This window comes from Abramis brama (genome assembly GCF_963993115.1).
Source record: "Abramis brama genome assembly, chromosome: 18".
NCBI classification, from domain to species: domain Eukaryota; kingdom Metazoa; phylum Chordata; class Actinopteri; order Cypriniformes; family Leuciscidae; genus Abramis; species Abramis brama.
Window position 1 is genome coordinate 23211212 of NC_139980.1, and position 27458 is coordinate 23238669.

Consider the following 27458-nt stretch of genomic DNA (forward strand, 5'->3'; position numbering starts at 1 on the left):
GAGAAAACTGTGATGTCATCGTCCAGCTCAGTTCAGTTCTCATATAATGGTGTTAATACAGGCAGATCAATAATATTGTTGAATATTAATTGTGAGATCAGTTATAAAGTCAGAATTGCAAGATATAAACTCATAATTTAGAAAATTCCATTCTATTTAGTAGCCCTACTATTCATGCATAGTCTGGAATGCCTTGAACACAGACAAGAAGAATGAAATGTACCATTGCGGTTATATTGTACAGTATATCAGAAGTCTTAGAACATTGCTTGGCCAATCAAATTTGAGGACCAAAACTAACAATTACACTCCTGTACTATAAATGGACCAAGTATAATTAGAATGCATGCAAACAGTGCTGAAGTTCAGTTGTCCTCTGTTTTTATGATCTGGTATGTGATTCTTACTTGGTGTGTGGTTTCACTGAAGTAATGTAAACAGTGTGTGAGAGAGAAGGAGAGAGAAATGAGTTACAAGCAAGAATGAAATGGCTGTTGTGAGAGCCTATGGGTCTTTTGTACATTTACATTTACCCATTTATTTACATTTTAACCAAAGTAACACATCAAGTTTATATTTTATGAGCTCATGCATTCCCTGGGACTCAAACTGATGACAATGGCAGTGTTTCTGCGATGCTCTACTGTTTTCATAATTCATAATCATGTGTGTGTTGCTGAGGACCCCTACTATTATAGCTAGGGACTGATGACAATTCTTTTTGATTAAGAATAACCATCCAATATGGTTACAATTACCAAGTTAGATTGTAACTTATGCAAGAGCCAATCCTGACATTGGTAGCCAGTCGTGTAACTGATATTTTTGTGTTGCCAGACTTTTGACTGTCGACATAAAGTCTGGTCCACTGCTGTTTATTCTGGTCAATAATTGCCCACTAAAGCAGAAAGTATATCAGTCCATGATGTCCATGCACATTGTTCGCAAGTAGCCCGATTTTTGTGTGCAGACATCTGTGGACTGTGTCCATGGCAGAAATTATGTCATGAAGTGAAACGTGGACAAGGGAAGTATACTTTTGGCTTAAGTGATTGAGTGACTTTTGCATGTGCAAGTGTTTTTAGCACTCAAGCCGACTCTGGTTTACATTTATTTCATGTTAAAGTAAATGGTACTTTTTGTACTTTTTTTTTACAGATTGCTTCAGAGTAGTTTCAGGAAAGAAACGGAATCAATTATGCAAAATTCTTCGATCAGGAAACAATAAATTCAGTTTAATTACAACTACAAAGCAGCTCTGCAGAAGATAATACTGTATATCATTATTCAGTTCAATTAAATTATTCTGTTCTCATTCAATAGTTTCAGTGCAATTAACTGAATAGTATTTGTCTTTTTCCGACCTATTGATTTAGTCAGTGCGACAGTGGCAAGGAACAAAAACTCCACAAAGTAGTGGGGAAAAAAACCTTGAGAGAAACCAGGCTCAGTCATGAGGGTTGTAACAGGAGGTTGTTCTCCTCTGGCCGAATACAATGAAAATAAGCTGAATGATGATTTCAAGCTACAGCACAAGACTATGTTTTTGTAGACTGACGTTATTATTATTTTTTAAAGCTGCTCCTTTTGCTTGTTAGCCACAACAGAAGAGACACCATTGAGAGACACCATTGAGGAAGAAGTTTTAGTCTGACTGGCAGGTTGAAATCATGGAGGTAGAGTTGCAGCATCAGCAGACAACGGGAGTATCAATGAGTTTTTGCATGACAGTCTTAGGCTACTAGGTCTGTGTTGCGGACCTAGCTGGTTTGGGCATGATGCATTGTGGGGTCTGTGCCGAGGACTTGTCTGGTAATTGAGGTTTCTGTAGAAAACACCAATTAAACATTTAAAACTTTAAATTGTTCAGACTCTATATCTGTAATTATAAAAGTATGAAATGTAAGAACTGAGAGCCAGTCCATCAATAGGGGTTATGCGCAACATACTTCCGGGTTCTACAAAACAGATACCGTATAACTACTTCCGGTCATCAGCTACTGAGGTAAACGCAGCGTAGGAATGGCGACCTTTTATAGCCGGTGTTTACAGGAGCTACCCATTCTATCCATTTCAGATACATCGTATTGCCAAACGGACTTCCAGAGCCCCGAGTACTCCGTTAGATAAAGGATTTAAGTTTTTACGCCTCCTCATTTATTCATGATTATGAAGGTATGTAAGTTAGTATATGTAGCTTTTGCTAATGGCACCCGATGTAGCGTTAGCTATCTATCAGTAAGTTAGTTTAGCACGGTGTTCGTGACTCGATTAGTCAAGACTGTTTTCCAAGATGGTTTCTGCCTGTATATGCGTAATGTACTGTCTTTATAAGTATCTTCTTATTAAACTGTCTGTACACTTACAAAGTTCTCAATGCTTCGGTTTGCATGTAGGGACCTTCATTATGCTACCGTGTTAGTGTGAGGCTATTTTGAGCCTTGTTAGTGGTATTAACTAGCGATTTACTTTTACTTACTCTGTGCCCCATATACTAGCGTTATAAGATAATCTGTTTTTAGAGATAAAACTCTTTACATTCGATTATCATGAAAACGCATCCCAGGGAACGATCGACTCGGTAACCATGTGTTAATTACCCCTAGGTTCATTTTTCACCGGAATTGTCCTTTAAGACAGCTCAGTACGTTAACAATGGAGCAGTTCATAGAGTTTTATTTTGAAATTGGACTTAAGTATAAAGAAATATGGTCAGTGCTTAGTTTAAGGAGTTCTGTAAAGTTAATTTTCTTAAAAACGAGCTTTATAATATAAATTGATCTCTATGAGCAGGTGGTTGAGAGACGTCTGCAAAGTGCAAAACCCCCAAAGCGTTTCTACAAAATAGTCATTAACTTCAATGTTACACACTTACCAAATTCAATTTACACATCAATGCTCTCCTTCTCTTTATGCTACAACACTTAGTTTGATAAAAAAGTCTTTTTGCATAAAAAATAAAATAAATATTTAGATAGTCAAACTTCAATGTTCCGAATTCAGTTAACTGAACTGAATTCGGAACATTGAAGTTTGACTATTTTTGCAGTACCGCTTTTCGGGGTTTTCACTTTGCAAACCCCTTCGGACTTGTCTCTCAGCCGCCTGCTCATAGAGATCACAAAGTTTCTCGGTGGAGCACAAAAGCTTTGAAAAATATTTGTTCTAACCATCCAATATTTTTTCCACCACCATGTCCCTTTAGGGGCTTCGTAGACTTACTCCAAAGCATATAACTATAAATCATTAGAAAGGTCTAGGCCTACACTTCTCTACACTGGAGAAAATCTTATGGATTTGTATTTGTTTACTTTAATTTAGAGAGAAGTATTATTTTTTTTGAACATTAGGGAGTACACATGTAGCTATTGTTTGTTAGGATTAGTGTGTTTTTTTATGCCTGCTTTTCTGTAGCTCAAACAGTAGAGCATTGGCGCTTGCAACGGCAAGGTCAATTCAATTCCTCAAGGTTCATTTCCCAGGGAAAGCAAGAACTGATAAGAATGTAAATGTGTACTTTGGAATGCAATGTAAGTCGCTTTGGATAAAAGCATCTGCCAAATGCATAAATGTAAATGTACAGCCCTGAGAAAAGTTTACAAGACTTTTTTAGATGACCTTCATATAGCAAAATTAAAATATCCTATTTAAGCTTTAATAAAAAAACAATACCTGGAATATGAAGTGACTGTAGTTGAAGGAACACTTTCATACTGTAGAGATATGGCACATATCATGACTGTTGATAGTTCATGTTCATGTTTAGTAATGACTTTATTGCAGGTATGTGCTAGAGGATTCTTCCTGAGTGAACAGGAAACCTGTCTCCCCTGTAACTGTAAAGGCCACGCTGATAGCTGTGAGGATATCACTGGGATATGCATTGTAAGTATTAGTTTCAAAACTCTTTAAAGTAAAAACATTTTTAAATATAGCTGCGAGCAGCGATTGCGGGCCCAAGCCGGTGGCACCGCCACCCTGGTGCCTTTAGTTACACTAAAGCCACCGGGGTGGCGGTGTCACCGGCTTGGGCCCTCCATCGCTGCTCGCAGCTATATTTATATATATATATATATATATATATATATATATATATATATATATATATATATATAAAATATATATAAAATATATATAAAATATATATAATATATATATATATATATATATATATATATATATTTGTTATATATATATTTATATATATATTTATATATATATATATATATATATATATAACAAAAAATAAATAAATAAATAAATAAAAATATAGATTTATATAAATACAATAGGCCAACCTGACTTTGAACACAAGAGGGCAGTATAGCACTATGAATGACATAATTTATTTATTTTTTGGACTAAAAAAACATTCTGGATGTTTTTAAATTTAAACAATTATTAAATTAAAAAAAAAAAAAGAATAAAATGGGTTTAGTTCTGATATTTGTATAATTTTATATAGAAATAAATGGTGTATAATTACATTTTTAGAAGATAGGAGGTTTTTAGTGTTTCCTTTTTTGACATTACTTTAATCCCTCGCCATAGCAAAACCGTTTGAGATATTTATTATCTGTTTACAATTTAGCATCTTTAATGTATTTTCATCACGTTGAAAAAGTTTGGTAGTAATAAAATAAACCACTTAAGAGGAGTGGGTAAAAATTCAGAGGCTGATTATGCAAAGAAATCCACATTCAAACCAAAATATCTGACTTCCTATTGCTCGGAGCTAATTACTGAAAATCAGAAAATTGTCTGGCTCGATGAGACCAATATGTGTACTGATTTTTGTGACTGTACATAAAATTAACCCCCTCACTTTTGTCAAAAGCATTTTGAAAGTGACACACTTCCTGCTACCAGTTGGTGGCGCTATAACTTTGACTCACAATAGTTACATCCATCTAATCGGCATCTTACCACGAACACACTGCTGAAGTTTATTCAAGATCAGTTAATGTGTGCAGAAGTTATACCACTTCGTGTTTCTCTTTTCTCGCCATTAATTCGTTTCCTCGCCACGACCAAACCATTCGAGATATCAAAAATCTGTCCGCAATTTAGCATCCTTAATGTCTTGACTTCATGCTGACCGAATTTGGAGGCGATTGGATGAATTCTCTAGGAAGAGGACATCAAATTCCACAGCATGCGTTTTTCAAACAACCCATAATAGCGACTTCCTGTTGGGCGGAGCTAATAACTTAGAGTGCGAAAGTTGTTCGGCCCGATGAGATCTATATGTGTACCGAGTTTCATATTAATTCATGCAAGCGTGTTTGATATATGGACCAAGTTTTCAGACCGTGTTCAAGGGGGCGCTGTTGAGCCCCCCTGCCACACCCGGGTACCAGCTTCAGCCCGGCTCTGATGACCGTGGGTTCTGACCTGTGTGCAAAGTTTCAAGAGTTTTTGAGCATGTTAAGGGCCCCAAAAGCCCATGAAACCTTGAAAAACAAAGATTAAATAGAATAGACAAATCCCCCCCCCCCCCCACACACACAGACAGAGAGAGAAAATTCTCCAGAAAATCCACATTCAAACCAAAATATCTGACTTCCTGTTGGTCTGAGGTAATGACTGTAAATTAGAAAGTTGTCCAGGCTTGATGAGAATAATACATCTACCAAGTTTTGTGATTCTAGGAAAAACTAAGCCCCCATTTTTGACTAAAGGTGGCGCTACTGAGCCATTCCACCACGCCCGTTTCTGAAACTTTGCACATGTCTACTGGATAATAAATGTGATGTGTCTGTCGAGTTTCATGCATTTTCAAGTATGTGAAGAGTCTCAAAAGCATCCGAAAAGAATATTAAAGTTTGATGCGTTGCCACGGCAACAGTATCTAAGATATCAATAATCCTTTCTCAGGTCTACATCTGCCGTGTGTCTACATTATACACATAAAGTTTTAAGCAAATCGGGTAAAAATAAGAGGGTGATTTCAAAGCATTTTGAAAGTGACACACTTCCTGTTGCCAGTTGGTGGCACTATAACTTTGACTCACAAATGTCACATCCATGTGATCGGCCTCTTACACCGAACACACTGCTGAAGTTTCAGCAAGATCAGTTAATGTATGCAGAAGTTATAACACACTTCCTGTGTCCCATTATTCGCCATAAATGTGTTTCCTCGCCACGGCCAAACCGTTTGAGATATCAAAAATCTGTTCGCAAGAATTCATCCTCAATGTCTTGACTTCATTCACACCGAGTTTGGTGGCGATCGGATGAATTCCCTAGGAGGAGTATTTCACATTCCATTGTATGCGTTTTCCAAACAACGTATAATAACCGACTTCCTGTTGGGCTTTTGTAAAACTTAAAGCACGAAAGTTGTTCGGCCCGATGAGATCTATATGTGTACTGAGTTTCATATTATTACATGCAAGCGTGTTTGATATATGGACCAAGATTTCGGACCCCATTCCAGGGGGCGCTGTCGAGCCCCCCTGCCACGCCCGGGTACCAGCTTCAGCCCGGCCCTGATGGCCGCGGGTTCTGACCTGTGTGCAAAGTTTCAAGAGTTTTTGAGCATGTTAAGGGCCCTAAAAGTGGCAAAAAAAATAAAAAAAAAATAATGAAAAAAAAAATAAAAAAAAATAAATCCTTACGAAAACAATAGGGCCTTCGCCCTTTCAGGGCTTGGGCCCTAATTATTTAATGTAAGTGCTTTAATAAAAACAAGCTAAACAGAAACTGAAATTCTTCGATGTGGTAACTGTCACACTGGCACATATGGTGTTGATTTTAACATTTCTGTAACCATGGCAGTGTAACCAGCATTTGTGTGTTTTTTTTTTTTCTGAAATGCACTTCCCTTCTTTTCTGCATCCCGTGTTTCAGGAATGTCAGGATCACACTGTTGGAGATTTCTGTGAGCAATGTGAAGATGGATTTCTACCTGTGTTTCTTCCTGATGGCACCTTCATGTGTAGACCATGTGCCTGCCCGATTTCACTGGAGTCTAACAAGTGAGTCCAGACTTGAGCTCATACATTTACACCTAAATCATGCCGACACAATCCTTAACAGCAACAGCAAAAATAAATAAATCAGTAAAAAAAACCCTTCTTGCTCTTATTTCAGGATAACTTGAGTCCTTATTATCCAGTTTAAAGTGAAATATGACATACAGCAAAAAAGTTGTATTCTTTACTAGTATTGTTATTTGTGTGATTGCATCATATTTATATTTTTAGAATGAACAAACATCCATAGCCTGGACTTCATAATGTAAAAAGGTTCTTTTCACCTATCACACAGCCTTATCTCTCATTAGGGCTAGACCGGGGCTAAAATTTGGCCCTGGAAAAATCCAGTCCATTTGGCCCACATGTTTCCCAGTAAACATCTTGAGAGCCTTTAAATTGAAAAATAAATAAAATAATGGACAAAAATCATTAACAAAAGATATTACTGAATCGCAAAATGCAGTTGACAATATTAATGTTGCATATTTTGTCACATAAAAGTAACAGTAAACCATTGATTGTGAGTTTGGATGCAGTTGTCACGTATCCTGTGTTTGTGTTTCCCAAATGAATCCTAAGTTGAAGCTTTCTTCATTTCATTTCTTCAGTTCATTTGGTTTCCATTTTTTCCATTTTCACTTCAGCTCTGTTTCAGTTCTCTGTTTTCTGAAATTGTTGTAATGTTTTTGTGTTAATCTGTTGTATTATGCGGATATTTAATTGATTAATCATTTGGTACATACATTGGATATAGATTCTATAGAAATCGAGGCGGTGAGTGTAGTGCGCTTACCTGGCTCCGTCGGTCCCGTGAGGGACTGGGTAGGGAGGCGCGGGGCGGCAGCGCGTCCTCAGAGCCCCCTGCCCGTGGCGAATGAGGGTGTGGCCGAGAGTGAGGAAGCAGTGCGCCGCTCACTGTCAACACAGGCCCAATACAGCCCAGAGGTTTTGGAAATTGCTCTTTTATTAAAAAGGCGGGTACAGAACAGAAATAAAATGAAACACAAGATTCTCCAACCGGCCCTCCTCTGGGGGATGGAGCGGTGCCTTCACCGTCTCTTGTAACAGAGCAGTTCCCTCCATCTCTGGGCCACCCGTCTCAGGGCCGCTTGGATGTTCGCATCGAGAAAGCGAACTTTGTCTGCGTCCTTCATCTCACCATCCCTTCGCCTCCTCCAGAGCCCCAACTTTCTGTTGTGCCGCGAGGTGAGGTCACACCTTTTTCAGAGAGGGCGTAATATTACACTTATGTTCAGTTAGTTTCTGTTTTCATGGACTTTCAATTTGTTTTCATTCATCACGTGTTCCTTTGTTTGATTTTCCAATGGATTGCTTGTTAGATACTTCCTGTTTAGTGGTAGCAGGGCACAGAGCATTGAAAACAGAGACTGGCCTGCAAGACTCCTGTTCCATCTTCACCCAAACAGGTTCATTCTCCTGATTCAAATGCTTTGCCCAATTTTATTTGATCAATATTACAAGATCAATGATAAAACATTACGTTGTGCAGCGCCAGTCCTGTATCTTTCTGCCTTTCTAAAAATGCTTTTCTAATTCTTGGAATGCTTTTATTCCATATAAAGAAAGATATTTGTCTAACTCTTTATAGAAAGATTTGGGTATAAACAAATATATATTGTTTATCCTTGAGATAATCTGATTGACCTGCTCCATTTTTCCCCTCATGCCCGCACTATATGAAATGATTTCACCGCTTACGAACATACTAACATATGTCACTCTGTAATGACAATGAGACTGACTTGGTAACCACAGGTAAAACCATGCTGGCTAGTCACTACCACAGTCAAATGATATTATGGATCTATATGCTATTCCACATTTCTCCTCAAACCATTGTAAATACAGTCAGTTTTACTACAGTACATTCATGGTAAATGTTCGTAAGGGTGGTGATTTGGGGATTTTAAAAGTTTTTTCAACTTTGTTCATGGCACAATGTTTCTCATGTTTTCTCATCAGTCTTGTTTGGAATGTTGAGGCCGTTTCATCTGATTTAAAGGTGCTGTATGTAACTTTTTCACTCTACTAAAGCATAAAATACCATAATATGTTTGCAGATTTTTATGAAACATGCTAAGTTCACATACTCGTTTCTCTGAAAAACACTTCTACAGCCAGTTATTTTACTTTGAAATTTGCGTTCCATGTTGGAATGTCTGTTTTTGTTTTGGTCTGTGTGATCTCGCCCACTGCCAGTTCACCCAATAGTATTTCAACACCCCGGGATGCCATTTGGCAGGAAACACAGCGTATTGCAGCCAGCAAACAAACTGGGTCAGAGATTGCAGATATTACCCAACCTAAAAAGCCTTGATATCCATCTACAAATTTCTATGAACGAGAGCATATTAAAACGCAGATAAATCAACTCATCAACTTACATTGTCTCTACAACTACATTGTAAGTCTCATTGGGTTTCATTGTCAATTGTGCTCATTCCTGTTGCGTGTTCTCAAACTGGCAACCCGTGAGAGCGTCGAGTGTGAGTAGGAGGGGGCGGTGGAAACAACGATCTCCGATATTTTGAATTTGGACTGCAGTACCTATTTTAACCACTAGATGTCATTCTTACCTTTAAAAATAGTTTAATCAACAAGTGATTTGTGGTTTGTAACAGAGAGGTGTGTGTCGAATTGAAACGCTTCTCACTGGATGTCGCAGCATTGTTTAATAATGGTGTTTAATAATGGTGTTCGGGACTGGGAGTAAACGCAACTCCTTTGAGCTTGTGTTCCATTATCCACTGGGCCATGCTGCGAACCACTGGGCCGCTTCAGATGATTCAGTGTCAGAGCGGTCAGAATAAATCCGAATCCTTTCAAACCGTTATACAAGTGTGTTTGGCCAATTCACTGAAATAAAAATAAAAAACGACTCAAAAGAAAGATTAATTGATTGAAATCGCTGGTTCAGTCAACAGAAATATGGGACACGCATAACATCTTTCTCATGTCAGTCGGAGCGCTCATGGCACGCACAGTGCGTATAGCCGTACAGCTGCAGGCGCCTCTGCGGTCATGTATCTAACCAAATGAAGTTGTAAAGCCAGAGGAGGGGAGGGAGGTGGGGATGCCCTCGGGCTGGATGGAGATGATTGGTGGGCCACCAATTGAATAGCCCGCATTAGATGATGTGGCCAGACAACAAGACCACACTCAATTTCACAGTGGCAATTCCACAGACATGAGATCTCACAGAACTTGTGTGATCAAACGTGACTTCAGAAGAAAAACAAATATGGAGGACGTTCAATTGGCTCTCCTGGCGAGCGTTCTGTTTTGCAGCGAAAAACAAAAAAGGAGAAAAAGAATATGATCTTTCTCAACTCTACTTTCGTGACATGTTCGGGGCTGCCATGTTTCAGCTATCAAAGTTTGCAAAATCGGGTTGGTGAAGCTTGCTCGCTCTCATTGGTAGTTACGACAAGCCTCGCATAAGACCATGCCCCAAACAACATTCCTACCCTAATAATCACATACAAACTACATCTGGGTCTAGTTCAGTGATTGGTGGGTAAATTACTTTGTGAAGTCCATTTTGATGTGCACTTATGGTTGATTGTAACACACCTTTAGTATAATTAAATAATGATATTAGGCCTTGTAGGCTATTTCCTTATAGGCCTGTGTATCCTATTATATGTGTAACGGAGGCCAGCTATTGAGAGCTGTGTAGGTAAACCTCACTCCCCTGATCTCAAGAGAGTGAGCATCACTAGTGGCTGGTGCTAGAGACTGTGGTCTTTAGTATCCTTGTTAGCGCGCGCGCCTCCCATGCCGGCGACCTGGGTTCGAGGCCCACATTGAGTGGTTACTTACGTATAGGTAGTAATATTATGTGTAGATCTGCTTGTTTGTATTATGCCTTATGAGATCTTAAAAATGTATGGAATTTTCAATAATGAATTTATGACATTGCTCTTTGTGTGTGCTGAGTTGTTCAAAAGGTGTGGAAATCCTGTAATAGTGTCCTGCAGGATGTCTGATGTTTTTTGGGGTTTTTTTCTCTTTTTTTCTCAGCTTTGCAGATCACTGTGATATGAGGGGTAATTTTCTGAGATGTGTGTGCCAGGAAGGATATGCTGGACACTACTGCGAGAGGTTGGTTGGCAAAATGGCTTGAAATAAACAGTTTTTAAGTAGATTTTTGTATTTTACTACTAATTACATTTTCCTTCTCTCACCACCAAGATGCGCTCCAGGTTATTATGGCAATCCCATGGACGTGGGCAATTCCTGCAAAAAGTGTGATTGTAATGGCAACTCAGACCCAAACCTTATCTTCAATGAATGCAATAATATGACAGGCCAGTGCCTGAACTGCTGGGCAAACACCGCTGGTGACAACTGTGAAAGATGTGTTCCGGGTTTCTATGGTGATGCCATCAGTGCTAAGGACTGTCGGGGTAGGTGCTAGAAATGGTAAAATATATTGCTGACAGTGTAAAAATTATCTGGACAAGAGAGCAAATACATACATCAATTTCTAAAGTTGTAAATTTTATGGCAAAATACATTTGATTGCTCCCATGACTCGACATATTTTGGCCTTGAGTCAAAATTACCAGCAGTTATAGATTATATTATATTTTGTTTCTGTGTACACATGTTTAACTGCTGAACGTTAATAAAGTGAACTTAGAACCTATAATATTAGCATTCAATTCCAGCTGGGATTGTTAGCATTAACAACTATGTGCAGCTTTGCCAGGCTGTGACTTAAACAAAAGCTTTTAGCTATAAAAAAAGGCATGCTCTTCATGCTCGTCTATACCCTGACTGCATGTTTCAATATTTGAAAACATTGAGGAAAACTGCTCTTATCAAGCCACTTCAAGGAGACTTTAAAGTATGGGTCCAAATTAATTTCCAGCCATTCGTCAAGGGAAATGGCTCAGCAGTTTGTATTCTCTTTTGTTATCAAACAAAAGCTTTCAAGTTTTCTTATGTACTAATGAAACTGCACCTCATCCAGCCGAAGCTCCTGCATCATCTTTTAAATGCTAGCAATACATTTTTGTTCAAGCATTTATCAAGATTAACAAAGTACACTGTAAAAGAAATTCTTAATTTTAATGGTAAAAGACTGTCAAAATGCTTTGGTAAAAACCTGTTATTTGGTTAACAGTAAATTCCCATACTCTATACAGTGAAAAATGCAATAGATCTAGTGGGATATTTAATGTAATTTTATAGTAAAATATTTTTAAATGTACAGTTATTGGAAGTTAAGAAGAACATTTACCATAAATGTAAAAAAACTGCTTTTAGTAAATTGGTATGTGAATATTATTTCAGTTAATGAAATATTGAAATTTTTCTTTTTTTCTTTTTTTTGTTGTTGTTGTAAATTTAAGTTCAATCTGTAAAACTTAATGTTGCTACTGTTTTTTTTTTTTTTTTACGGTAAAGTTCTTGCAACCACAGCTGCCTTTTTAACTGCAAATTTCACAGATGCATTGCAAGCTAAATTGCTGAAAGCCCCTGTCATCCAGGACTGTACTATGTAAACGGGGATGTCTGGTCACCCTACAGTATATGGAGTATTGTGGAGATTGTAGTTCTAGTTATTTTTAATCTATAGTGGCTTTAAAGATGTGTGTAAGTTATGCCTCTTTTGCTGAATCAAACAGAAATGCAAAAATAATTTTCAAACAGGTTTCTCCAAATTATCCAGCCGTCGGCCATAGATAGTCACGTCCAAAGTAACGTCAATGGTTTATTCAGTATTGTCAGTTAGATTGTTCTAAATATGTTTACTGTATTTCATGTATGTTTTATGGCTCAAGTGCATTACAGAATTTCTTGTTTAGAGGGTTGTTATGATGTCTCTCTCTCTCTGTTTCAGAGTGTCAGTGTGATAAGTGTGGTACTGCATCATGTGATGACCGGACAGGTGTGTGTCACTGTAAGCCCGGGGTCACAGGTCACCTATGTGACAGGTGTGAGGTATGGACATTCAAAGAAATACAAATTGTCACTATATACAGTATATATATATTTACACTTCACCTTCAAATAGTCTAGAAACTCATGTTGCTCAATGCTGAACACATTTACACGTTTTTTAAATCAATTTAATATTATTTATTCATCAAGCGGATGAATATTTTGGTGGGGCTTTACCCCAACTGCCCTAAACTACTATGCTAGGTGTTTTTTAGTTTTTTTTGGTGTGAAATGATGTAAAACATAGAATATAAAAAGTGAACGTGCAGTTGTTGCTTTAAGGAAATATTTCTTCCTGATTCTACATACAAATTCTAATTTTGTTGTTGTAACCACAATCAGTTTGATGTAACATAAAATAAGGGAATGCTGTTTTAATTTAATAGAGTTACATTGACCCAACATACAATTTCCATTAAAGCTCAGGATGGACACATTCAACACATGCGCAGTGAGAAATTTGGGGATATTAAACGCATTAAGTTGCATCAAAGTGTAAATCACAATTGACATACTTCTATGCTTATATGGCTATATTTCACCACAATGGTAAGAAAGCACAACATTCAATAACAGAACTAATCTAAATGTCCAACATAACTGAACATTAAACATTAACATAAACTACCAACATCTTTCCCTTAAAACACATAAAATCATATTTTCATCACATAAAAACACTTAATCCCTAAATTTACTCTCTCCTAATGCAGTCCCTTGCAAAGCATGCTGGGAACTACAGATCCACTGCCCATGGCTACGTTTAACGTTGTAAGCCTATATAGATCGATCAACTTAGCTCACGATGCTTTTGAGAAATGCAGCCATGGCCAGTGGATGTTTAATGTTCAGTTGGATATTTTGAGGAGTTTCTGTTATTGGATGTTGTGGTTACCATTGTGGTGAAGAGTATAGCGCTGTCAATTGTGATTTTCACTTTTATGCAGCTAAAGCAGCAACAGCATGTTAACTTTTTACAGTGTAATAGCTATGATTTTCGAATGTATTCATTGTAAAGTCTTTGCTTTAAAATGTGTCAATTGTCTGTTTTTAATTAATATACTAACACTGGCAGTTGAAATGGTTGAAACGCATAAGTAAAATGATTGTTTTTTGTATCTGCCTTAAAAAGTGGTTGATTATTTGTGTATTGGCCTAGAAACTCCATAGTCAATCTATTTATGCAGTCTCTGCATAAACCCAAATACACACATATGTACACTGAGCACATTTAATATGCAATATTTCTTCAGAATCTTCACATTTTTAATGTGTAGGAGGGCTACTCTGGCTTTGGCAGCTGTATGGGATGCCGTCGGTGTGAATGTGCCTCTGCTGCCCTGCGTGGCACCTGCCACCCTCTCACACACAGCTGCCAGTGCCACTCGGGGGCTGGAGGCCGATACTGCGAACGATGCCTGCCAGGATTCTGGGATTACAGCACATCCGGCTGCAAGAGTGAGTCTGTTTAACACTGCGTACAGCTTGATTCACGGCTGGAGGAGGTTCAGCACATTTCACTGCCTGTTGTCTTTTACAAAAATTGCAACCTATGCAAATATTCTTCCATATAGGGCAGTGTATATACTGAGAGAAGTGAATCAAAGATTCTGTTTCATTACTAACATGCATCCCATTATCAATACAATATTGTAGATTTAAAAAATTAAGCTTTTTCCCCTTTGTTGTTTAATTCATGGGATCAGACACCAGTTATTTTGCCAAGAGATCTCTTTTATTTTCCAGCACACACACTCCTGTCTCCCACACTCACACATATATTCAAGAACACTATGATTAACAAAATGCAATGATTACAAATGATTATGAATACTAATAAAGAATAATAATATTAAATAATACAAATTTTAGTCTTCAATATGAACAAGAGTAAGTAGTTATTCTATATAAATTACATGTATAAGGCTGTGACACTTGGTTTTAAAAGCCATATTTCATTGTTTAAAGACTCATCAAACCAAACACTGACTTCAAGAGAACCTCACCAAAACCTTTATAATGAAAGTAGTCAACAGCTAAAAATCAGCAATAAATTCTTCACTTAGCAATAGTTTTAAAGGAACATTCCACCATTTTTTGAAATAGGGCTTATTCACCTTCTTTCCCACATTTAGATAGGTGGGCAAATGCATTTTTGTCTCAGTGCATGCATTGTTTTAGTTTGACAGGGTCGGCGCTAGCTTAGACACAACTGCGGGCACGCTCATCTTGATCTGACGCGTTGAGCCTGGTCATCAATGGCAGTAACTTGTCCCACTCTCCACAGCACAGACACTATTTCAGTCGGGATAGATTGGCATATTCCCCCACATTCACACCACCAGTTCGTGTTGGCTCTCATCCTCATGTCCTCAGGCTGTTGAGCGATCGCAACCTCCTCCTCCTGTCATTCTATTTCCAAAGCACGCAGCTCATCTTCTGAAAACTCAGGTATGGTTCTGGCTCTGGCTCTTGACTGTCTGAGAAGTCACCCTCTTCGTCTCTCACAAAATTAGCCATGTTCATTGCCATTCATGTACTGTAGGAAAAATAGCCAGCTACTATTCACGCCGGTATGTTGACGGAAGTCGTGGGATTTCATGTGTTGCGTGATATCTCTGCGCCCAAGTAGCAGTGCTTCGCCTAAGTAGCAGTGCTTCGCCTGTGCTTCCCCCTAATATAGTCCCAAGTCAGTATCTGCCTAGGAAATCACCTAGTGTTAATCTGCATCGCTATTTGTACTCGTTGTGAATACGCAGGCCACAAGAAGTAATTAGGTGTTTTTATTTTATTTTTTATATCACTTTTACTCAGGACATGCTAGCTGGCAACAAAGGATTCCATTCATTAAGCTAAGCTAAGCTAGCGCCGACCCTGTCATACTAAAACAATACATGCACTGAGACAAAAATGCATTTGCCCACCTATTTAAATGTAGGAAAGAAGGTGAATAAGCCCTATTTCAAAAAACTGTGGAGTGTTCCTTTAAGTAATTTAAACAGCGCCGTCATGGCAGTTATCCTGTTGACTGCAATACCCCTTCCATCTGGCCTGTGAATCTGGTGGGAGAATGCAAAAGGTCCTTGTCCTGAGCAGAACAGTTGAACAGCTGTTTGCCGTTGGTCCTGATTTCATTAAGGGATCTGCACACCCACACACACTTGGCCACCTGCACATAAGAACAGGGATTTACATTATTTCCCATGACATCATCACCTCCATCTCAACATACCAGCCCCAGTTGTGATGCGTGAAAGTTTTGAGTCCATGTCAGTGTGTTAAAACAGTGTGTCAAATAGGAAATGAGAGAGAAATGAGAGAGAAATGAGGGCATCTTTGCTGAAGTTTATTTCTAGTAAATGCAGTTAATTTGTTCTGACTGTTCTTTTGGGAAAATGTTTCCGTTTAACCCCTGCTGTGTATTAGTGACCCAATGGTCTGTCTCAAAAAGGTATCTACTGTTTTAGTTTGTGTCTCTTTCTTTGAATTAAGTGTAAATCAACTTGTAACATGCTGACCCATTTGTGTAATAGACTGTTGGGCTTTTCACTGCATTATCGCATGGAAGCTTGTTTCCGCCACAGAATAAAACATTTTAAAAGATAATTGCAACTTTATTTCTCAGAATTGCGAGAAATAAACTTGCAATTCTGACTTTATAACACGCAATGGCAACTTTAAATCACGCTGTTCTGACTTTATAACACACAATTGCGATGTTTTATCACGCAATTGTGACTTTATATCACATAATTGTGAGATAAAACGTCGGAATTACCTTTTTTATTTTATGGCGGAAACAAGCTTCCATATTATCGTCATTCTAACCTCACTTTTAACTTTTAAATGTTTCAGTTGAACTCCTGCTGCTTAGAGTGTATTAGTGACCACTGGTGTGTCTCAAAAATGTATATAATGTTTTAGTTTGTGTCTCTTTCTTAGAATTAAGAGTGTAAATCAATTTGTAATATGCTGACCCAGTTGTGTAATGCACTTTAGGGCTTTTCACTGCATTATAAACCTTGTCTCTCTAAACCTCACTTTTAACCTTGAGTAAAGGAACATTTAATTGAGATTTGGGGTTAGCACTGCTTTTTACCCGGGGTTAAGAAACTTTACTTCACAATATGGAAGATCTGTCGCTACTTCCATTTCATCACAACTTTACCTGTTTCAAGTATGAAAAGGCCTTTTGTTTGTGATCAAGGTTGTGTAGTTACTTTGGATGTGTGTTCCATTGTGTGTTTTAATGTATAATAGACTAAATGTGTAAAGTGTGTTTGTCTTCCTCAGAATGTGATTGTCCTGAGGAGAATTGTGACATGCACACAGGAGAGTGTCTTCCCGAGACCTCGCAAATCAGCGAGTGTAATATCAGTGAGTTCAATGACATAAGAGAAAACACTAATTCAAACAATTCAAACAATTGTTAAGAAGGACCTAAAGAAGGATCCAAAAGTCCAAGACCACTTTTAAAATCTGCGGTTTTATTTCCATTTAAAGGGAAATAACATTGACATGCCTTTTTTCAATTTGTTCCTTAAGGTTCACTTATAATGTTAGTATGTTATGTTAGAGTAATTGAAAAAGATGATTATTTTCCAGAGGGACCAAAGCATCGTAGACTTAGGAATGCCCTCTTTTGACTTTTGATCCCCAGAACTTACACAAACAAGCACCATTTAGATTTGATCTTTAAAGCAAGTATACATTTACATAAAAATAAAAAAAAACTGACAATTGTTCAGAAAATCTTATAAACATTAAAAAATATGATAACCCAATATGAATTATTACCCCTACCACCTCCCAGACTGCGATGCATGTATTTGGAATCTGATTGGAGATATTCGTCAGTCCAACAAAACTCTGGACCAAGTGAGGAACAGCGTGCTGAACATTTCTACAGGAGCTGCTGCCAACGACAGATTAAAGTACTACAACTACACTGCACACAGACTACAGGTAACAACACTCAAACTGCACATCGCTTCGAGAAACTTACACCCAGAGGATGTGGTGTTTAAACAAGAGTGTATGTTGTTCTCACTGTTTTATAACAGGCTCAGTTTGTAGGCTGGAGAAATAAGTATGCAGTGATGAGAGCAGATACGGGACACCTGGAGGAAGAAACTCAAAAACTGCTTACTGACATGCATCTGCTCGCAGGAGAGGTGTGCCACTCATTCCAGCTTTCATTGATTTCATTTATTTCAATATTGTTTAAAAGTGTATATTTTCTGTGCCACTTGTAGTCTGAAAACAGGACCAAAAACCACAACTATATTTACAGTCAAACCAAAAATTATTCAGACATCAGATATAATTTTTGATATTTTTTTTACTAGTGGGTGTAGGACACTATAGTTAATTTATTTAAGTGAGGATAGCAAAATAAAGTAAACTGTGACATATTATACCCAAACATTCTTCATACAGTGGACTACCAGTAAAATTTATAAAAATTTGGGACTAAAAATCATTCAGACACTTTGACCTGACCGTGTTTTACTTAATGTTTTTTCTTTAATTGCTAATGCGACCTTTTTACACCACAGGCTGAAAAAAAATTAAGCATTGCTTGGTAATTGGTTGACCTAAATTGGTATTATCTAATTGTGTACTTAATTTTAACAGCTGACAGCTATTCAACCTAATTCAGTCTAACAGAAGGATGGCCAAAACCAGTGAAATATCAACTGATTTGATAACTGATTGTTCTTATCATATTTTATTACCATTTTATAAACTATAGCGATAGTAATATAACTGTGACAATATAACTGTGATAATGTGAGAAATGATGAAGGTGTCTGAATAAATTTTGGTTTGACTGTATAAAGTTAGTAATTATAAGTCATTTTGAACAATATGATCATTATGAACACATTTAAGTAGGCTATGCTTTAAAGGTTGTATCAGTGATTTCAGGCCCCCCCAAAAAAGATCACATTCATCTAATCTTTCCTAACGATCCGCTAGCTGTCCGCCCCATAAGCATGCCGTCAAAAAAACTCTGTAGGCAGCCTAGGCTCTGAGATCTGCACACAAAAACAATTGGTTTCACCAACCACTCAAAACCAAAACAAATAGTGTTCCAACCAATCACCGACAGGGGGTGGGTGTTGTGAGGTTTTGTGCTTGTGCACGGCTGCAGGCGAAGTCGGAGCTGAAGAAGAAGCTGGCTAAAAACCTCACAACACCCTCCCCCTGTCGGTGATTGGTTGGAACACTATTTGTTTTGGTTTTGAGTGGTTGGTGAAACCAATTGTTTTTGTGTGCAGATCTCAGAGCCTAGGCTGCCTACAGAGACACGTTTTTTTTGACGGCCTGCTTATGGGGCGGGCAGCTAGCGGATCGTTAGGAAAGATTAGATGAATGTGATCTTTTTTTTTTTGTGCCTGAAATCACTGATACAACCTTTAAAGTTAGAGATACAAAGGGAATTTATAGCGTCATTGTGCTCACAGCTGATTGTGTAATGATTGGTAAAATTAGACACGTGGAGTGAGACAGGATGTCATTGCAGTATTTAATAAAATAATAACAATACTGCAAAGGAAAACAGATCTGAGCAACCAAACAACTCATCCGTGGAACAACACCAGACAAATAACAAGGGAAACACAAACCCTGCATCCAAATATGCCCACTTTTATGCTATATAGAAGGCGAAAAACAGTATGTGAGCCAAGTATGTGATGTCCAAATTCATAGTATTCATTAAATAGGGGCGAAAAGTATGACTGGATGACCAACTAATTCCTGTAAGATTCTGAAGTGTGCATATACTGGACACTTTACTATAACATGAGGCCACGGGAGAGGAGTTGTGAATGCGAAGCAACTGATGCTGTAGGTCACATGTCTCACATCCACCGTCTGTCTTCCTCATCTGTCTCTGCACTACACTCCCCAGAATCCTCCTTGGCGCACACCTGCACTCACTCTCCTCTAAGTAGTAATCACCGTCACCTGGATCCCATCACCAGCTCCCCTTTATATTCAGCACTCAGTCACTCACTCTTTGTCTGGTCTCGTCAATACATGTCTATTCATGACACACAGACTCTCTACTTCACCTACCTGCATACTTACCGTCGATCCTGATCTTCTTCAGCCTGTCTTCAGTCCATCTTCAGAGAATCTTCATCATCTGCATCTGCAAGAGAAAGAGAGACTTTGTTATCATTCAGTTAAGCTTCATCCAATTATCTACTTCCTGTTTACTCACCTTTCACGCTGTGTCCGATCCATTCTGCTATTAAAATATCAAACTTACCATCTTGCCTGCTTCGTTTGTACGAAGCCTGACAGAAGACCAGACCAAGATGCAGAATCCTTCGGATTCCAGAGTGAGTCAGCTTTCATTATTCTACGCAGCCCCGTTCATCTTCCGGTTGTGTCCAGCCGAGCCGGCATTTCAGTTCGGGTCCGAAACGCAACTCAAGGAGGATGACTTCTCCGATCTCCCTCCTCTCATCGGCCCAGTTGATCCACAGCCACCAGTCATCTTCACTTCCTCACCCATCCTCATCCAGAACCATATCGAGCCTTCAAGTGTCTGCCCAGCTGAACCAGAGTCTGCAAGCGTCTGCCCAGTCGAACCAGAGCCTGCAAGCGTCTGCCTAGTCGAGCCAGAGCCAGCAAGGGTCTGCCCAGTCGATACTGCTCACAGCGACTGCCCAGCCGAGACTGCTCACAGCGACTATCCAGCCGAGACTGCTCACAGCGTCTGCCCCGCTGAGACTGCTCACAGCGACAGCACGAAGCCCTCTTCACCGCTGGTTCCGTCCAGCTCAAAGCCCTCTTCACAGCTGGTCCTGCCCAGCTCAAAGCCCTCTTCGCTGCTGGTTCCGCCCAGCTCTAAACCCTCTTCGCCGCTGGTCCCATCCAGCTCAGAGCCTTCTTCGTCGCTGGTCCCGCCCAGCTCAACGCCCTCTTCATCGCTGGTCCTGTCCAGCTCAACGCCCTCTTCATCACTGGTCCTGTCCAGCTCAAAGCACTCTTCATCGCTGGTCCTGTCCAGCCCAGAGCCCTCTTCGCCACTGGTCTTGTCCAGCTCAGAGTCCTCTTCGCCGCTGGTCCTGTCCAGCCCAGAGCCGCTTTCGCCCCCTGCCTCATCCAGCCCAGTGTCAGAGCCTGATAATTTCCCCAAGAAAATTTTTGGGGGGGGCTATAAGTCCTCTGGGGGGACCGTGGAGGCCTCACCGACACCGGTTCCCAATGCCGCCATGGCCACCCGAAGGGTCCTCTCCGCCATGGCCACCCGAAGGGTCCTCTCCGCCATGGCCACCTGAAGGGTCCTCTCCGCCATGGCCACCTCCTCAGCCTGCTTCACCATGGCCACCTCCTCAGCCTGCTTCACCATGGCTGCCCGAAGGGAGGTCTCCGCCATGGCCGCCCGAGGGGTGGTCTCCTACTCCGCCCTGCTCCGCCATGGCCGTCTGGACCATCCTGGAGTCCATCCATCTACACCCGGTCCACCTCCCCATCACGGACTCCAGGATGCCCACCCCCCCTCCCGTGTTCTGCTGGTTTCGGCGCGGGTCGTGCCTTGCGGGAGGGGGGAGTAATGTCACATCCACCGTCTGTCTTCCTCATCTGTCTCTGCACTACACTCCCCAGAATCCTCCTTGGCGCACACCTGCACTCACTCTCCTCTAAGTAGTAATCACTGTCACCTGGATCCCATCACCAGCTCCCCTTTATATTCAGCACTCAGTCACTCACTCTTTGTCTGGTCTCGTCAATACATGTCTATTCATGACACACAGACTCTCTACTTCACCTACCTGCATACTTACCGTCGATCCGGATCTTCTTCAGCCTGTCTTCAGTCCATCTTCAGAGAATCTTCATCATCTGCATCTGCAAGAGAAAGAGAGACTTTGTTATCATTCAGTTAAGCTTCATCCAATTATCTACTTCCTGTTTACTCACCTTTCACGCTGTGTCCGATCCATTCTGCTATTAAAATATCAAACTTACCATCTTGCCTGCTTCGTTTGTAAGAAACCTGACAACATGACAGTGTAGCGAAATTTAGCTCAAATGATTTAGGGAATCAATAATGATGAATCGGGGTTATGATTCATTTACTTCGCATACAGAGTTAATAAAATTATTGAAGCTGAAAAATAGATCAATTGTATATATCAATAACCCATCACAATGAATTATAATTTAATCATTAATATATCAATGGTCCATTCTTCAGATCAATTATCAGAATAACTTTTAATGGAAATTAATGTAATTATCAAGCAGTTGTTTGTCCAGCAAACGGCCGTAAGATTAACCCATCAATTTCTCAACAAAAATGATCTCTTTCTTATAATTCGAAGAAGGCTATTTTCTGGCCACGAAAATCACCTTCCTGTTCTTATAAAATTTAGGTTACTGAAATAGTAACAAATTGTAAAGCTTTGTAGCTTTAGATCGTAACGCTTCAGGGACTTTGAAATGTTGAGCAAACAGAAGCAATCAGGGATATATGGTTTTAATAAATGAAACTACGGATACAGAATACTACAATTTACACGGAATACATGTAGGCTATATACAGAGTACAACCAGTAAAACAATTCATGACTAACGAATGAGAGTGAGAGAGAGAGAGAATGAGAGAGGATGAGAAAGTGAGAGAGGATGAGCGAGAGAAAATGAAAGCAAAATGTCAGGATGGCAATTTTCACAGTTAACTCTGAGAGACACCAAGAATAGAAAGAATACCCAAAAGTAAACACAGCCTTAGATTTCAAATGAAGGTAATACTTGCATTAAAGTCTCGGTGTGACTGCGAAAGCAGTGTGCATGTGTTCCTTTTGGAGCTGGGCGTTCTTCTCGTACTTCTGGAGCAAACGGAGTTCGCGGGAAGTTTAAAAAGTCTACTCAAAGTTAAAGTTGCCAGCTGTTCACTTCACTGAACGTAGGAAAAGTCAGAAGACGAAAATAAAGACAAAGATTAAAGAAAAGAAAAGAAAAACGGAGAAACTCCTTAAGGAGTTGTGGAACAGGAAACCTCTCACTGACGAAGTGCGAGGAGAAACTTCCTGGGTCAGTCTCTTATGGAGAGTCTTAGTTTACGCCTACTTCGCGTACGTGGACCAATCACCTTCAGAGATTTCAGAGCGGGAAGATTTCCTTTGTCCTGTCGGGATGGTTCATCTGCATAATTTACGGGAGGTCGCAATTCAGCAGTTATACCCAGAAAGATGATATGTACAAAAATAATGCATATTATTGTAACTTGTCGTCGAGATTCGACTCAGTTGGGCCTAGACGATTACAGAGACACCAAAAATGACATTCTTGCGAGACAGTGACACAGAGATACATGATCATTCATGATTACAAGCATTTTGAGTTTGATTAACACACGATAAAATTGTAGATACCCCAATATGACATGGGCATATAAAATGCAACACAGAAATATATCATAAACATTTGGTAATGTCTTTATATGAGTCAATGGAAAGTCCATGGGCCCTATTTTAACGATCTGAACCGCAAGTATCAAGCGCAAAACGCAAGTAACTTTGTGGGCGGGTCTTGGGCGCTGTTGCTATTATACCGGCGGGATAAATGACTCTTGCGCCCAACGCAAATCTAAAATGGGTTGGTCTGAAGTAGCTTCATTATTCATAGGTGTGGTTTGGGCGTAACATGAAATAAACCAATCAGAGCGTCATCTCACATTCCCTTTAAGAGCAGGCGCGCTTGTTCTATAGCGGATTCCTCCTAAAATATGGCGGATTTGCCAGGCGCACGCGAGGAGCGGTTCACAGCCGAGGAGACCGACGTTCTCGTCAGGGACGTTGGGGATGGAGAAACACACCCAAATTAACTTCGGTTAAACAGGCGTATGATAATTTGGGTAAATGTGTAAGCTAGATGTATGCTTTTATAATAAACTGTCTATCTATCTATCTATCTATCTATCTATCTATCTATCTATCTATCTATCTATCTATCTATCGTAATAATGTATGATTTGCAAAAATGAAAACTGCTGCGTCTGTGTGTAGATGAGAGAATCAAAGTGTATGCGCGTTGAGCACACGCTACTTTGATTATGGCCAAGCATGCGCCCTTAAAATAGCATATGAATATCATGTGCAACGCGCCACTGACTTTAAACTGTTTTTTTTTGGCCAGTGACGGAATTGTTTTCTAAACCTGCAAAATAGCATGAGGGAACGTTTGCGCCGGAAAACGCCTCCTCTTTGCGCTGAACCGCCCCCGGGAGCGCAAGTGTATTTCTTAGTTAACCGACGTGTGTCTGTGGAGGGAAAAGTCCGCTTTGCGCCGGTGCGAAATAGGAATGATACATGCGTCGGTGTACAAAGTCAATTGCGCTGGGTGCAAGATAGGGCCCCATGTGTGTGTGAGTGGAATGCTGTGTGTGGAAGGTCTGGGTCACGGAGGAAGTCCGTATCTCTCCTGTGGATCTCTCTGAAGCTCACCACAGGGGGAGCGAGAATGTTGGTTTTAGGTCCTGGAGTGTACGATTGTCTCTGGAGAGGATCGCAGAGTCGTAAAAGGGTGTCAGAAAACAATCTAATCTCAGACCTGGTGGCTCCATGCCAGTAATTTAGATGCTTGAGAGTCCTGATTTACATGCATGAGTTCAGAGGTTAAAAGCTTTGGATTTCAGAAGGAATGTGCATTATTTGCTAACAAATCATGATTTCTTAGTCCATAGTCAATACGGCTGTGTATTATGTCTGAATTTCATTCATTCTACACACATTCATAGTATATAGAACATACTTTTTTAACGATCATAAAGCAAATTTCAAACCAAATGAAGTACCTACTTTACAGTATGTGATTTTGGATACAGAAAAGGGCTATTAATGCACATGGAGTAATGAGACTAACAAGAAACAGGTGAAACGATAAGGGAACAAAACTATAAACTAAAAGTCCACATACAAGAAAAAGGCACAAGGATAGGCATACATTACAGATTGGTCCAAAATCTGTTTGTGATCTACATATCTGGAATACAGGTTAGCCATGCAGTGGTGATACTCTGGGGATGGACATCGGTAAAATCCATTCCACGTTTGTGGTACCGAAAAAACTTTGTGCCTCTTGATTTTGATAGTGCCACAGTTTTGATAGGATCACAAAGCCTGCAGTTTTTAGGAAAATCAGCTAACTTGCTTTACACTTACATATTATCTGCATATGAAGCTGGCATAGGAGAAAGTATTTCAACATCCAGAAAATGTGCTTGTCCACCATTGGACTGAATGGTCCTGAGAATGGTGAGTTACTATGCAGGTGGCATGTACATCATAACATGTTTCGATTATAAATTTTGGCTTGCAGTATTCAGGACAGGAGAACTTTGCTGATAGCAGAATGGCTTTAGTGACATGGCAACTCAGGGTTTATCACTTGGCAATCCAATCATGATTTTTGCAGCACCACAATAGAAAATCAAACCATAATGATGTCAATCAGTACAGTTCATCATGATTTTTTATCAATGTACTGTACCAATACGGCCTAGTGGGGGAAAGTTGCTTAATGAAACCCTTCACCTTTACCTGTATCTTTACATCTTGTGACCAAATATCCTATGGATATAATATTTCTCAGGGTGTTTTTTTTTTCAGAACACAATCTTTGTCTTTTCCCACATTTTTACATTCTTTTTTTTTCTGTGTTCACATCATGCTGTAATTACTGTAATTGCAAGATGACAAGCTGAGCTGTTCAAGTAATTATTTGTTTTTATGGCAATGCCATTTAAAACATGAGGAAAAACAACAAAAATTCTAAATAGATTTCTTCAATTTCTTCAATATTACATCCTTTTTGTCATTCTATCCATCGCTCCCTCTCTCCTTAATGCTACACTGTTCATAATAGGGTAAACAGGTGCTTTCTCATGTCCTTCCTGGTGAAACTGAGATATTGTTTGTTTTATTTCGTCAGGAGGAATCAGTGCAGTCATTGGGAGAGCGGGTGGATCAAGAGACACTTGACAGCTCCACGCTAGCAAATACACTTATTGCTAACCTCTCATCACTCAATGTTCTCATAGAAGGTAACATGAGACCTTGTGCAATCTGTATTTTTTGTTTATGTTGTGCTGGCGAATATCAAGCACTGTATCTCAGTGATACTTTCTTGGCTGGAGCAGATTCCCCTCTGAAAGTTGCCAACTGTCCTAGACAGGACTTCACATGTTTTGACTCAAATGAAGTCACCCCGTGTGCAGTATCATTCCAGTTATCAAAGTAGAATCTGGATGCAATGTGCCGCTAAATGGTTTGTTTAACCACTTAATTTATTGTCTATTAGATCATACACCAATCAACCACTGAAATACATTATCGCACAAAATACATTTCCTTATGCATGCACACTGACTGATGTAAAAATGTTTGAATAACATACTTTTACAGTAAAAAAAGTAGCAATTTGCACAGGTCAGTCAAAAAAAGGAAAGAAAGTATAGCTATAACAAGCAATAGAAAGAATAATCGGTCATTGCACGCTTCCACTGAGATGCACAAGAGGGCAATGCTTACAAAAGTTGCAAACATTTCTTTGTGAATTGCTTGCAAATAAAAATGGCTGGAACTGAAAAAAGGAAAGCCTGATTTCTTGAAAACACAGATTGGCTGATGGCACCACAGTAACAGCACAATCCCAAACCCTGACAATCCTGAGCTGTGGAGTAATAGGTAACAGACAGGAATGAGGAAAAATTACTGAGTGCCCCTTCAACAAATATCAAATTTAAGAAGCCTCTTATAATTTATTCTGAGCTCAATTGTCTTATCTTGCCTTGACTACAGATAATGAACATAATGCATTTGTATGTGCATGTGTTTCAGATATGATTAGGGATTGGGAATTATATGGCGTCCATCAGGAGTTAGATCCTCAGGTAAAGCTGCAGAAAATAGCAGAAGCCGAACGGATCTTAGGCTGGATGAGAAATCTGGACCTCTCACCCAAAGAACCGCTTGCTACTGATGAGTCCTCCGAGGCCCATGAATGTGAGATTGTTTGTGTTTATTTCTAACTTAATTCTGCTTGTGATTGTGTGTGTGTGCTCTCATTCAACCTGTACCCTTCATATGTCCGATTGTAGTGCTCCGGCGTGTGCGCCATTTTGAGAAAACTCTGATGACTACGCAGGGGCGTCTGTTGCCTATGCGGGAAGTGCTGAGTCGATTCACTTCCAGACTCTTTCAAGCTCAGGATCTCCTCAACAAAGCTGACGATACACTGCAGCAGTCACTAGACAAATACAAGACCAACCAGCTCAAACTACAGAGGAGAGAGGTACCTTCTAACACATTTACAGTTTGTTATGAGAATATTAATATTAATATTAATTATACATTAAGCTCAAAGTATACATTGGTTTTGTTGTGAATCCTTGAGTACAGCGCTGTTTCTCTCCAGGAGTTAGGACCAATAATGTGTCACTGTTCAACTAGTGTTACAACTTGCAAGTGTCTTCCC

General features: G+C 39.5%; 2 protein-coding genes across 2 annotated transcripts in view; both read left to right on the plus strand.

Moving 5' to 3' along the window:
* The window catches only part of tube1 (tubulin, epsilon 1), a 212764-nt gene that overhangs the window by 62604 nt on the left and 122702 nt on the right, over nucleotides 1–27458 (plus strand). The window lies entirely within an intron of this gene.
* The window catches only part of lama4 (laminin, alpha 4), a 95824-nt gene that overhangs the window by 7193 nt on the left and 61173 nt on the right, over nucleotides 1–27458 (plus strand). The window contains exons 2-13 of the mRNA XM_084091114.1: nucleotides 3784–3885; nucleotides 6856–6983; nucleotides 11028–11108; nucleotides 11199–11413; nucleotides 12856–12956; nucleotides 14234–14414; nucleotides 17250–17333; nucleotides 17770–17921; nucleotides 18020–18130; nucleotides 25914–26025; nucleotides 26822–26986; nucleotides 27082–27275. Of these exons, the coding sequence (XP_083947240.1) occupies nucleotides 3784–3885; nucleotides 6856–6983; nucleotides 11028–11108; nucleotides 11199–11413; nucleotides 12856–12956; nucleotides 14234–14414; nucleotides 17250–17333; nucleotides 17770–17921; nucleotides 18020–18130; nucleotides 25914–26025; nucleotides 26822–26986; nucleotides 27082–27275 (1626 nt within the window). The remainder of the gene's footprint in view (nucleotides 1–3783; nucleotides 3886–6855; nucleotides 6984–11027; nucleotides 11109–11198; nucleotides 11414–12855; nucleotides 12957–14233; nucleotides 14415–17249; nucleotides 17334–17769; nucleotides 17922–18019; nucleotides 18131–25913; nucleotides 26026–26821; nucleotides 26987–27081; nucleotides 27276–27458) is intronic.